This window comes from Dendrobates tinctorius, unplaced genomic scaffold (genome assembly GCF_039654945.1).
Source record: "Dendrobates tinctorius isolate UK_male_01 unplaced genomic scaffold, ASM3965494v1 ptg000308l, whole genome shotgun sequence".
In the NCBI taxonomy this organism is placed as follows: Eukaryota; Metazoa; Chordata; class Amphibia; order Anura; family Dendrobatidae; genus Dendrobates; species Dendrobates tinctorius.
In genome coordinates this window covers 2,095,141-2,109,683 of record NW_027361975.1, presented here as the reverse complement: position 1 = coordinate 2,109,683, position 14,543 = coordinate 2,095,141, and the positions used below count along the sequence as shown (strand labels likewise).

General features: G+C 44.3%; 1 protein-coding gene across 3 annotated transcripts in view; it reads left to right on the top strand.

Moving 5' to 3' along the window:
• LOC141073612 (zinc finger protein 692-like) overlaps positions 1 to 14,543 on the top strand; it is a 202,013-nt gene that overhangs the window by 98,758 nt on the left and 88,712 nt on the right. For all 3 annotated transcript variants that reach the window (XM_073560913.1, XM_073560912.1, XM_073560911.1), the window contains 4 exons: positions 8,982 to 9,719; positions 10,372 to 10,587; positions 10,660 to 10,786; positions 14,246 to 14,401. In XM_073560913.1, coding sequence (XP_073417014.1) covers positions 8,982 to 9,719; positions 10,372 to 10,587; positions 10,660 to 10,786; positions 14,246 to 14,401 — 1,237 coding nt within the window. The remainder of the gene's footprint in view (positions 1 to 8,981; positions 9,720 to 10,371; positions 10,588 to 10,659; positions 10,787 to 14,245; positions 14,402 to 14,543) is intronic.

Genomic DNA, 14,543 nt, shown 5'->3' with positions numbered 1-14,543 from the left:
TGCAGGCCATAATTGATTGGGTTCAACCTTGTGATCTTAACGCTTTGCAGCGTTTTCTGGGATTTGCCAACTATTACAGAAAATTTATTAAGGGGCTTTCACAGATTGCTAAACCACTTACTGACCTTACACGTAAGGGGGCAAATCTCATGATTTGCTCTCTGTGTGCTTTCAGGGCTTTTGAAAGATTAAAAGTGTTTTATGTCAGCACCCATTCTGATCTAGCCTGATCTTCAACAACTGTTCATTGTGGAGGTGGATGCTTTGGAGATCGGTGTGGGGGCAGTCTTATTGCAGGGGCCCAAAACTCTGACTAACCAGCGTGCATGTGCTTTTCTTCTAAGAAAAAATTTCACCGGCAGCGAGAAATTATGATGTGGGTAATTGGTAGTTACTTGCTGTCAAATTGGCCTTTGAGGAATGGTGGTGTGGCGCCCCTGAGGGTTCAGTCGCCACAGAGGTACTGCACCTCACCCAGAGGTGTGGTACCCCACTCTCAGGTAAGGAGGGAGCACCACCCAGGACTCTAACACCTGCATCCCACACACAATACAGTAGCAGTTTCTTCCGTCTCTTCCTGCTGGGTAGAAAAGGGTGGTGGGAGGTGGGTGGAGTGAGTAGGAGTAGGGGAGGAGCTTAGGAGGTTAGGCTGAACAGAGAAGTAGCTGAAGGAGTCGGTTAGCAGGAGGGAAAGCTGGAGGAAGGAGCTGACAGGACTGGTCAGTTAGAGTGCTGACAGGAAAGTTAGAGAAGAAGTGAAGAGGGAGAAGGAAGCTCCCAGGAGGACAGAAGGGGTCCTAGAGGCACGGCACAGCGACCATACTGGCCGTGGGGATCATTCCACGCCAACTAGCTTTGGGTGGATGGAAGAGGTTGCAGTGGGGTACCGGCCCCCTAGCCTAGTGGAGAAATCATCAGACTCAACTAGCAAGCCAAAGGCAGGGGCACCTGTAGGTGTCTTGGAACAAGTCACACTTATCTTCACTGAAAAGGCAGCCATATAGGAGCATGGGAACGCAGAGAGGACGTTACCCGACAGGGTCCGCATCTGCTGGCTTGGGACACTGACTGTGAGGTGTTGGGCAGGAGAGGCGGTCAGCCGGTCAGCCGACACAGTGAGACGACCAGGAAAGGTGTATACTGAAGGGAGTCCTGGGAAGGTGAATCCTGATCTACCTGAGAGTCTGCTGGACCCCTCACCTGGAGGACACAACACCAAGCGGGCATCTGTGCGCACCAGAATTGTGAGTAAAGCTTTGGAAATAGCATCTGACTGTGTCCTTTCAAGTTCTTCCTACAACACCCACTCAGCACTCCTTGCCAAATACTACATAATTACTATCTTTAACATACTACTTCTGCCCTGGGACTCGGCTCCACCTGTGGGGAGCTATACCAACTCTGCTGCCTCACCACCAGTCCCAGAGGATCTGCATTGCAGTGGTGGGGCCCTCTGACCACAAACCACAGGTGGTGTCACAAACATTTTCCCTTTTTAAAATCCCCTTTTCCTTTAATTTCATTACACCATTTTTGCATGGATGCCCGGGGCCACGGACCGGGTCACTGCCACCGCAACATTCCCTTTGAGGAGTGAACGGCCCGGTACCGAGTACCCTGCGGGCCCCAGCGGGCGCTCCAGAGGCATTTTTTGGAGGGGGTGGTTCATCCAGTTACGGTGATCATGGATCACAAGAATTTAGCTTACGTTGAATCGGCTAGAAGGTTAACACCTAGACAGGCCAAATGTTTTTTTTTTCTTTCGATTTAATTTTTCTATTACATTCAGGCCTGGGTCTAAGAATGTGAAAGCTAATGCTTTATCTCATAGTCTAGATTTCATTTCTCCTCCAAAACCCCCATCCTCCATTACTCCTGCGGTATCTATGGTAACCTCAGAATTGGAAGAGGAGATTTGTAAAGCCCAGTCATTGACTCTTTCCACGTCTCCGGAGTCCAAATTATTTGTGACTGTGTACCTAAGATTGCAGATTTTACAGGAATTTCATTCTGTTTTAAGTGGTCATCCTGGGGTTACTGCCACAAGGAAAGCTGTTTGCTAGACTTTTTTGGTGGCCGTCCATGCATAATGATATTAAAGATTTTATATCAGCTTGTAAAGTCTGCGCACGCGCCAAAGTCAATCATAGCCGGACGGCTGGGGAATTGGCTCCATGGCCTATTCCTGAAAGACCCTGGACTCATGTGTCCATGGATTTCATTACAGATTTGTCTGTCTGATGTGAAAACTGCTATTTGGGTGGCAGTTGATCGATTCAGCAAACAAGCGCATTTTGTTCCTTTGTCAAGATTACCTAATGCAGGGACACTCTCCAGGTTGTTTATTTCTCATATTGTAAGGCTACATGGGATCCCTCTGACCATTGTGTCTTTTGGGGAGTACAATTTGTCTCTAAATTTTGGAGGGCTTTTTGCAGTAAACTAGGGATTGACTTGTCATTTTCATCTGCTTATCACACTGAAACCCAATGGTCAGACTGAGAGGACAAATCAATCTTTGGAACAAATTTTAAGGGGCTTTGTGGCAGTGCGACAGGAGAACTGGTGTCATGATCCAGGCCGGGTTTTTGGCTTGTCTCTGCTTTCCTGGTCAGGGGTTAATTTTCCCTGCCTTGCTCCTGTGTCAGGTGTACTATATATCTGTGCTGCAGTCTGTGTGCAGTGCCAGTTATACTACTTACCTTTGGCGTGTTTAGCTGGCTCTGGTGAGGTCTTGATCTGTCTTGCTGCACTGAGGAAGATGGCGCCTGAGGAAGTCTTCGAATGCACTGCAGAGCGGGAGAGCTTGCCGGTGACCCAGTGCGCTAAAGTAGTGGCCCCCTTCCTGATGGGAGATGCTCAGAAGGCCTACCTGGATGTCAGTTGGGATGATGCCCTGGACTATGGGAAGCTAAAAGGTGAGGTCCTTGCCAGACTGGCGGTTAATACATATGTGCAGGCCCAACGGGTGTTCCAGTGGTCCTTTTCCAAGCCGTCATTGACATCAGGGGCTTATCTACAGCATTCTGTAGATAAGCCCCCGATGTAACCTGAAAGATAAGAAAAACACATGAGATTATACTCACCGTCGGGGGCGGTCCGGTCCGATGGGTGTCACGGTCCGGTCCGGCGCCTCCCATCTTCATACGATGTAATCCTCTTCTTCCCTTCCTGTAGTGGCTCCGGCACAGGCGCACTGCTCTGCCCTGTTGAGGGCAGAGCAGAATACTGCAGTGCTCAGGCGCCAGACGTCTCCCGACGCCTGCGCACTGCAGGACTCTGCTCTGCCCTCAACAGGGAAGAGCACTGCGCCTGTGCCGGAGCCATGACAGGAAGGGAAAAAGAGGACAGCATCGCATGAAGATGGGAGGCACCGGATCAGACCGCGACACTCATCGGACCAGACCGCCCCCTCTGGGTGAGTATAATCTAACTCGTTTTTCTTATCTTTCAGGTTACATCGGGGGCTTATCTACAGCATTGCAGAATGCTGTAGATAAGTCGATAAGCCCCTGATGTTGGTGCTGGCAGCTGATAGTCCAAAAAAAGGGTGACAGATTCCCTTTAAAAAATGGCTCCAGCTTGAGACCTTATCCCCATTCCAGATGGTAGAGAGGGTGGTGGTCGACCGGCTGGTGAGTGCTCTGCCAGCAGCCATACAGCATTGGGTGGGGCAATGGGACCCGGGCACTCTGGACCAGGTGGTAGGCCTGATTGAGCAGTATACAGCCACTCAGGACTTTATACGGGACACTGCTCCACTTTGGCTGTCGCGTAAGGCCACGTGAGCTCAGGAGCCTGTGAAAAGTCCATGACCTTCCACCGGGGCCAATACGGATCATGTGTTATGAATGAGTCACCGGAGGAGGAAAAAACAAAAATGAAAGCTAAGTCCAGAAAACCGGAGAGGTTGGTAGCTAGCGGATTGTAGACCCCTGATCCTATTCACAACTAACAGTAGCCGTGGAGCATTCCTACGGTGGTCCTCTTCACAGCCGGAGAACTAAATAAGCCTAAAGAAAGAAAGGGGAAATCTAAACTGCCCCAGAGCAGACCCCAAAGCAATAGACAGCCCCCAACATGTATTGTCGGTGAAAACAGATGAAAACACAAACACAGACAGAAAGACAGGCAGAGCAAACGATGGGGCCCAACTAACTAGATAGGAAAGGACAGAAAAGATGCTGGCTGCAATCCGCAAAAACCCTACCAAAAATGTCCCAACACGTCTTATAGGAAAAACGGCCCTGAAGTCACTAGACTTCAAAATCCCAAATCAGCACTGCGATATATTCTGAAGACAGAGCAAAAGAGATTTAACCGATCAGGGACAAAAATGGAAATTCAGCAGAGCCCCAGCCGGGGCTGGCAGAACACAAAACTAAGCAAATCAGACATAATCTCATGGAACAATAACAGCAAAACTTAGCTTTAGAAGACAGGAACTGAACTGGAGGTCGGAGCTCAGAGCAGAGAAATCACCAGCAACCCTACAGGGCGTCGGCTGCCTTATATCCACTCAGATTCCGGATGTCCAATCGCAATCCACCTGTTCAGGTGACAGGTTTCTCCCATCCAAATCAGTTTCACCACCTCCTTTCACCAGCAGAGGGAGTTCATCGGACATCAAAGGTGAAGGAGAAAATGAGCTCACAACAATCATGCCTGTACTGAGGGAATATTCAGAAGGAAAGTGACAACAGACCCGTGTCCCCTAAATTGTCCCCAAGATCCCCTCGTGTTGCAGTTGTTAAGTATTGGCGATACCAAGGGCCTGGACATGTGGTTGCCAACTGTCCCCTAACAGCAGAACCTATGGACTGCGGGTATACGCGCCGTGTGTCCAAGTTTGCCAGCCAGTCTGCACTGCCACTACAGGCCCTGCTGGTACCGAACCCCAGCTGTGCAAGGTACTCGTTAATTGGTACCAGATGGACGCTTTCTTGGACTCAGGGAGCTTGTAAACTCTGTTAGATGGGTCCCTGGTTGCTGGGGACAATCCAAATGGATGGAAGGTGGGGGGTGGTGTGCATACATAGGGAGCTCTGAGAGTACCCGACTGCGGAGGTTATGTTTTCCACCCCATGTGGAGAGAGAAAACATGTAGGAGTGGTAAAGACTCTTCTATATGGGACTGTATTGGGAAGAGACTTACCCCTGTTCTGGTCCCTGTGGGAGACCAGGGTTAACCCTCCCAGGATACATGGTATTTCGGGTGCAGAATCCAAAGATCCCGAGTCAGGGATACCTGCTGTAGGGGTTGCATACCTAGGGACAGAGTGTAACCCTGATAGATTTCCCTTAGAGATATTGGCAGGAGAGGTCGAGGTGACCCCACCGATCCCCAAGCTGGAAGTGTCCCCTGGTAAGTTCGGGAGAGCTCAGCTCCAGGATCCCACTCTGACCCGGGCCCAGGAAAAAGTAATCAAGGTAAAAGGGGTGGCTCAGCAAGCGGGTGCGGAGATGGTGTTCCCACAGATGGCGATCAACCAGGATTTACTGTACAGGGTTGATAAAATCTAATAAATTGAAAATGGGAGGGCACCACTAAATAAGAATGTGGGATACACCTATGATCTGTATAAACAACACTGTAGAATAAGTAGAAAAAAGCTACTGATCACAACCACAGGGATCACCACAAAAATTACAAATTTTTATTATTGCAGAAAAAACAGACCATATCTAAAAACATTAAAAGTCATGAAATGACATGCAAAGAAACACACAAGGCCTATGATAGGGCCAACAAAGTTCACCCTGTAACATGAGAGCTAATACAAAAGTGCAGAACAAAATACATGTAAAACATGCAACAGCATTACAATCATATAATCCAAAATTGTTCCTGTTAAATACATGAACCACAAATTAAATAGGCCATAAAAAGTCAATAAAACAGGCCTAAAAGATGATGGAAATATATGGAGAGGAATGGCATGTTAGTACCCTGCACTGGTAAGCCACGTGAAAGCCATACCTAAAAAATACACATGCTCAGAGGGGCAGGAAAATGCTGATACCTATAGGTGAGGTCATAACAAATGCAAACGCCACTCCACAGGTTCCTCCACATGTGAGCGCTTTCACTCTCAGATGATTGAGGCAGGATTCATGTGCTGTGTTTGCACGCTTTAGCCTTTTTGGCGTTTGCATTTATGACCTCACCTATAGATATCAGCATTTTCCTGCCCCTCTGAGCATGTGTATTTTTTAGGTATGGCTTTCACGTGGCTTACCAGTGCAGGGTACTAACATGCCATTCCTCTCCATATATTTCCATCATCTTTTAGGCCTGTTTTATTGACTTTTTATGGCCTATTTAATTTGTGGTTCATGTATTTAACAGGAACAATTTTGGATTATATGATTGTAATGCTATTGCATGTTTTACATGTATTTTGTTCTGCACTTTTGTATTGGCTCTCATGTTACAGGGTGAACTTTGTTGGCCCTATCATAGGCCTTGTGTGTTTCTTTGCATGTCATTTCATGACTTTTAATGTTTTTAGATATGGTCTGTTTTTTCTGCAATAATAAAAATTTGTAATTTTTGTGGTGATCCCTGTGGTTGTGATCAGTAGCTTTTTTCTACTTATTCTACAGGGTTGATAAAATCTGGGATGAGGTGGTAGAACAACTGGTGGTGCCCCAATCCTACCGTTGGGTGGTGCTCGACATGGCTCACACTCACATGCTGGGAGGGCACTTGGGGACGAAAAAGAAGCAGGAGCGCATACTGCAACGTTTTTTGGCCTGGTGTCTACACTGAGGTCCAGAGGTCTTGTGATACATGTCCGGAGTGACAACTAACCTCATCCACCACGAACTACTGAAGTCCACTGGTGCCCAGGAGTTGTTTGCCATGTTCTATCGCCTTGGGGCTACCAAAGGGGAACTTCACTGATCAGGGGACTCCTTTTATGTGCAAGGTGATGAGGGAACTGTGCAAGCTTCAAATAATAAAACAGTTGCGCATGTCGGTGTATCACCCTCACACCGACAGATTAATCGAGCGCTTTAATAAACCCTCAAATCCATGTTGAAGAAGTTAGTCTCCAAGGATGGAAGGGATTGGGACATGTTGTTGCCCTACTTGATGTTTGCTATTCGCGAGGTACTGCAGGCTTCCACGAGATTTTCACCCTTTGAGCTACTGTATGGCAGACATCCTAGGGATCTGTTGGACGTAGCCAAAGAGACGTGGGAGCAGGAACCTACGCCACATAAAAGTGTCGTTGAGCACGCGGTCACTATGCAGGACCGAATTGCAGCGGTCAGGCTATTGTAAAAGAGTACTTGATGGGTGCTCAGGCAGCGCAAGGCCGCATATATAACAAAAAGGTCACAGCCCGCTCCGTTAAAGCAGGAGTTCGAGTGTTGGTTTTAGTTCCCCCCACTGAAAGCAAACTTATGGCCAAGTGGCAAGGGCTGTTTGAAGTTCGTGAAAAAGTGGGTGAAGTAAACTGAAAAGGAAACCCGAACAGTTATATCACGTAAATTTGTTGAAAGCGTGGAAGGACCGGGAGTGTATGCTTATGGAAGTGACTCCCGACATGTCGTCATTGGGGGACCCTCCGATGTCGGTCCATACGGAGGTTGAAAGAGAGATAAAAATAGGATTGTCATTATGATTTAAAAATAGAAAACACAGTAGTTTGACAATAAATGGCTACACTCAACCACTAACCATGAGTTCTTGCGGCGACGCCATCTTGACTATCGCTGGATTTCGCGGATCCAAAATGGCGTCGCCGCAAGAACATGTCGCCGGCGAGGACAACGTCTGGATCCAGGATGGCGCTGGCGGAAGTAGATGTCGGGTATCGTGGAGCAGCGGCGATGACGGCGTGAGTATGAGAGACGGAGTGAGAGAAGGGGTCGTATGTGGAGTGAGAGTGAGTGGAGATGGTGAAAGGTGAGAGGAGTGTGTGTGTTGAGGGTTAACATGGCAAGAGGTGTGATGCTATCGCATCCTCCTGATGCGATAGCATCGGGCCATAATCTAGTCAATCATATTCTCCGAAAAAAGGCCAAGAAAGCAAAAATTCTGCAGGGGTATGTAAGCTTTTGAGCACAACTGTGTGTGTGTGTATATATATATATATATATATATATATAATATTTTTTTTTTCTTTTTATTCTTTTTAATGCTATTTTTTAGTCCCCTTACCAGACTTTAACCTGTAGTTGTCTCATCGCCTATAGTATATACCCGTAATACCATGGTATTACAGCAAATATCACGGTCTCCTATGAAGGCTAGCCTGTGACTGGTCTTCATAGGAGCACTATCAAAGCAGGCATAAGGGTTTTCAGCAGGCCCCCAGCTGCCATTGCAACCCCCCTTAACCCTGTGATTGCATTGTTAAACCCTTAAATTGCGTGCATTCTACAGATCGCGCGCTATAGATGCCACTGTCTACAATTATCAGGGGTTAATAGACTTAAATGACATTCACAAATGAATTCATAGTTAAAAATTTGATTTAAACAATGGGTCATTTTCTGTGTTCAAGGTAATTCTAATTTTCTATATTAAGAAATTATTTTGAAATTTTCCTATTGGCTATTAGGCCTTATTATAGGCTGCTACTGTGTTGTAATATGCGTCTCATGTTCTGTAGAAATGACTTTTCATTAGTCATCTCATTATCATCATGCAATGGACGGAGTTTAGCTTCATTTGCTCCTGTTAGAGGCATATGCTGGCTGTCTAAGACAGTCATTATCTATCAGATATGCAAGCTCAGCTCGTGTTGGCATCATAAATTAATGCGTAAAAGGACATATACTTGATTTAAAAAATATGGGCATGTGTATAAATAGGGTTTGTCATTAATGCGTTAATCTTAAAGCAAACTGAATCCTTAGATACAAAGATGTTTTAAAAGTACGGTAATTCTGCAAACATGCTAGTATCCTGAATAACTCCTCTTGCTATACTGTTTTTCTAATTTGCTTTTTTTCTTTTTGTATAGTTCCCAAACCAATTACACTGCTTTCTGTACCTGTTCCTTCTCTTGATCATCTGGCTTTCTTATGTCACCAACATGGCAGAAACTGCAATTCTCCCCCCACCATCTTGGCACAACCATGTTCAGTGGTGGTCTCTGAAACACCAGTTCTTTTATGGGGTTGCAAAAAAGAGCATCAGTTTCATTGGGATCCACGTGCAGCCTTTGAAAGTAATAATGAAAAGGAAGATATTACAGACCTTTCATCCATGGACCAAAACAGCACTATGGGGCAGGAGAATGTGTCTAAGATGACAATAGAGGAAGGACCTGTTAATAATTCAGAAAACAGAATAAGCCTACAGGGAACTGAGAGAGAACCACACAATGCTGCTGTACAGGAAAGCTTACAAGGGAACCAGTCCAGGAATCATACAAGTTGTGTTGATGTTCAATCTGAGCAATATAATGATACCGGGAGAATAACGGAGCTAACATCTGAAGACAAACTACAGGTGACCCCTGGAAATGAATGGTCAATGAAAAGCAGTGTGTCTGAAAAGCAGCAGGACCAAGTAAGAGTAACCGATGAGGGTTTGTGCCAAAGTATAGGACACGAAATACAAGTTCGCTCAGTAGAGGATGGAGACACAGAGAATGAAGATGAAGATTCAGGGCCTCAAAATGTTGAGGTTTCTGAAGATACTCAGGAGAGCATCTCCAAGGACCTTATCAAGAAGAAGCCTGAAACTCTACTTTCTGGTAAGGACTTAAGTGACATTTCTAAATTAATTCATAGTTAAAAATTTGCTTTAAACAATGGGTCATTTTCCATGTTCAAGGTATCAAAAAGTGTCCATCTAATTTTCTATATTAAAAAATTATTTTGAAATCTTGCAGTTTTCCTATTGGCTACTAGGCCTTATTATAGGCTGCCTCTGTCTTATAATATGTGTCTCATGTTCTGTAGAAAAGACTTTTCATCAGTCATCTCATTATCATCATGTAGTGGTGTTATAATGATGGGTATAGATCAGTTATGAAGCTGGAGACGGATAAGACAGGATCACACCATGGTCAGATGTCACCTCACCACTGCTTTATCTCCATACTAGTATATGATATGTCCATCTTGCTTAGGCAACTCAGGCAGGATGGCTGTCCCAATAGCGTACAGAAATTTAAATTTAAAAAAATCTATAACAATAAGATAAAAAGGGACTAGAAAAAATATTTCATGCATTTTGGTATTTGTTTTTAATTAGTAAAAAATCTAGGTGATGCATTTAATTGATTTAGACTTTTTTTTCTTTTGCTGTGTTTTATCCTATTCTTTTGTTTTTTGTGTCTGAAGGTCCTTCCAAATATTAACTTGCTTAACTTTCATCTTCTGGTTCTTTAAATCTCATTGTAGGCAGAGCTTGCAGACCTCAAAGCACTTGTAGGAAACTATCACAGATCAGCCAACAAGTTATAGTGACTGAACCAAAGCAACCATTAGCATCCATACCTTGCCGAAGGTCTCCGCGTAGTATCAGGGCTTGTTGCATGAAAGCAGATATGAAAGAACAAGTATCTCATTCAAAAACTCACATTATGAGTTCGACCAGAGTTAGCAGTGACGAGAAAGGTATGGAAAACCCACAGATTTTAGCATATGTCTGAAAATGAAATAATCACTAAAGAAAATGTGTTTCTGTAGGCCAAGATTTGTATGTACCTGATGGATCAGCTTCAAACACCGATTTAGCAAAAAGAATATGTCCCGTAGATGATTCCTTAACAGAAGATGTTTCCAGACGAAAAACACCTTCAAGCAACATTGAAGGGTAACAGACAACTGTGCCATGTAAAAACTAGATACATGGAGATTTTCCATAAAATTCATTTAGCAATAATTAATAATGCAGGTGATAGATGATACATGTATGATAATTATGACCCGAGCAATCAATAGAACACTTTCTTTCTGGAACTCTATATTGTGAAGCTTTATCAGATCGTCGGGACAGACCCTCTAAGTTCTGTTAGCAATTTTTAGACCATCTTTAATGGGAACCTGACTGGTGATACATACTGTCCAACAGCATTTCTCAGCCACTGGCTGTTTGATCACACCAAGGTATGCCGTGATGTGCACTAGTTGTATAGGTGGGTCCCCGGCGGCTTCTCTCCTCCTGCTGACAGTGACTAATAAGCACTTACTGTATAAGCAGTCACTGTCAGCATGTTTTTTTCTGAAACGCTAAAGCGTTTCAGAGTCAGACATACATGGTGGTGAATGTACAGCCAGTGGTAGTTTGGGCAGAAGGAGTGACCTTTCAAGTTTCCTTTAAATAAAGTCCATTAGTTTAAAAGCTTATTTTTTCTATATTCATTGGGATGACTTTATAGACTTTACACTAGAATACTGCACCCCAAATTCACAGCAACTTATAATATAATACAAGTGAATTGGGTTTTCAATCTCCATTCACATGTTGCAAAATAGAGGAATATAAAAGTGTCCACAGGTTGTGGATTTTCACATCCGTATGGTCATTCTTTTTTTAAAAAAATCTTTTATATTTAAACGGGTATTTGAATGTGTCAAGAACATCGCAATGTGATCAGTGAATGAATCCTCATAAAGACAAAAAAAAGAGAAAGGCAGGCAACATCAAACTACAACCTTTTAACTTTTAACAAATGTTCATCTCAATATTTTCTTATATATCCTTTGTTGGCAATGACGGAGGTCACACATTTTTTGTAAGTCTTAACAACGTTGGCACACACTGTTGGTGGTATGTTGGCCTATTCCTCCATGCAGATCTCCTCCAGAGCAGTGATGTTTTGGGCCTGTCGCTGGGCAACACAAACTTTCTATGGGGTTGAGATCTGGAGACTGGCTAGGCCACTCCAGAACCTTCATATGCTTTTTTATGAAGCCACTCCTTCATTGCCCTGGTGGTGTGCTTGGGATCATTATCATGCTCAAAGACCCATCCACGTTTCATCTTCAATGCCCTTGCTGATGGAAGGAGGTTTGCGTTCAAAATCTCACGATACATGGCGTCATTCATTTTTTCATGTACACACATCAGTCATCCTGGTTCCTTTGCAGAGAAACTGCCCTAAAGCATGATGTTGCCACCCCCATGCTTCACAGTAGGTATGGTGTTCTTTGGAGACAAGCCAGCATTCTGTCTCCTCCAAACACGACGAGTTTTGTTTCTACCAAACAGTTCTACTTTGGTTTCATCAGGCCATAAGACATTCTCCCAATACTCATCTCCATAATCCAAATGCTCTCTAGCAAACTTCAGACGGGCCCGGGCATGTACTGGCTTAAGCAGAGGGACACGTCTGGCACTGCAGGATTTGAGTCCCAGGCGGCATAGTGTGTTACTGATGGTAGCCTTTATTACGGTGGTCCCAGCTCTATGCAGGTCATTCACTAAGTCCCCCGTGTGAGGTTCTGGGATTTTTGCTCACCGTTCTTGTGATCATTTTGACCCCACAGGGTGAGATCTTGCGTGGAGCCCCAGATTGAGGGAGATTATCAGTGGTCTTGTATGGCTTCCATTTTCTTATTATTGCTCCCACAGTTGATTTAATCACACCAAGCTGTTTGTAAGGAGAACTCTGCATGAACAAAAAGACAACGTTGTTGCTGTTTAACCCCTTACTGCCATTAGATGGAATAGTACATCCAATGGCAGTAACCCCCGCTCTGATGTGGGCTCCGGCGGTGAGCCCGCATCAAAGCTTGGACATGTCAGCTGTTTTGAACAGCTGACATGTGCCTGCAATAGGCGCGGGTGGAATCGTGATCCACCCGTGCTTATTAAATAGTTAAATGCCGCTGTCAAACGCTGACAACAGCATTTATCACGCGCTTCCGGCCATGGGGCCGGAAACACGTGCACCGCTGACCCCTGTCACGTGACCTGGAGTCATCGGTGCATCAGCATAACAACCAGAGGTCTCCTTGAGACCTATATGGTTGTTGATGTTGGATTGCTATGAGCGCTACCCTGTGGGTGGCGCGCATAGCAATGCTGTAATTCTACTACATACAGGAGATCTGAGCATCACCTGTATGTGGCAGAGGCGATCGCGCTATGGCAGCTTCTAGCCTCCCATGGAGACTATTGAAGCATGCCAAAAGTAAAAAAAAATAGTTTAAAAAATATAAAAAAAATATATAAAAGTTTAAATCACCCCCCTTTCGCCCCATTCAAAATAAAACAATAAAAAAAAATCACACATACACATATTGGGTATCGCCAAGTTCAGAATCACCCGATCTATCAATAAAAAGAGGATTAACCTGATCGCTAAACAGCATAGCGAGAAAAAAAATCGTAACACCAGAAATACTTTTTTTGGTCGCGCGACACTGCATTAAAATGCAATAACGGGCGATCAAAAGAACGTATGTGCATAAAAGTGGTATCATTAAAAACATCAGCTCGGCACACAAAAAATAGGCCCACACCCAATCCGAGATCACGAAAAAATGGAGATGCTACTGGTCTCGTAAAATGGCGCAATTTTTTTTTTTTTTTTTTTTTCAAGCAAACTTTGGAATTTTTTTTCACTACTTAGATAAAAAAGAACCTAGACATGTTTGGTGTCTATGAACTCGTAATGTCCAGGAGAATCATAATGGCAGGTCAGTTTTAGTATTTAGTGAACAGAGCAAAAAGGCCAAACGAAAAACAAGTGTGAAATTGCACTATTTTTTTTGCAATTTCTCCGCACTTGGAATTTTTTTCACGTTTTCAGGTACACGACATGGTAAAACCAATGGTGTCGTTCAAAAGTACAACTCGTCCCACAAAAAAACAAGCCCTCATATGGCCATATTGACGGAAAAATAAAAAAGTTATGGCTCTGGAAAGAAAGGGTTGCGAAAAACGAAAACGTAAAACCGAAAAAAGCTCCGGTCATTAAGGGGTTAATCATTGCGACACAGTCCACGCTATCCTCTTTTTGCACTTATATGTCTGTTTTTTCATGATAAAAGGAGATTGCTAACTTCTTATTCACAAAATCGTGCAGCAAAACGCTCTTTGCAAACTCTCGCCAATCTACAAGCGGTGTGTCACTAGTGGCACATGGAGACACAACCCATAAATTGAAGGTAAAATCATGTTCAGATTATTATGAACACAGGAGACTGTAAACCAGGAAACTAGAACATTTCTAGCTTTTTGTCCTTTCTAAGTAAATAAGCTGATAGACAATTATGTCTATATTAATCATACCTTTTATTCTCTACATGTTCTCTTAACTTATAGTTTAGCTGCTGTTGAAGAACACAAAGAGCCACAGAGTGAGAGTGTTGAGATGTCAAAAGTGGTGGGGGAGGACGAGCAGAACGCTCAAATAAACCCACATGAAAATGAGGGACAGGATCCACAGAGTACCCAGTGCAGAAGCCAAAGGACAAGCCGGTAGGTTAAAACTTGGAAGCTCATCCGTATCTCTCAGCACTCCTGGTGCTCTGTATACACATTTAGATCACAGGATTTTATACTCCAAACTAATGGCATGATTATGAAGGCGCTTTAATGCTGAACTTGCAGCTCTCCTGCT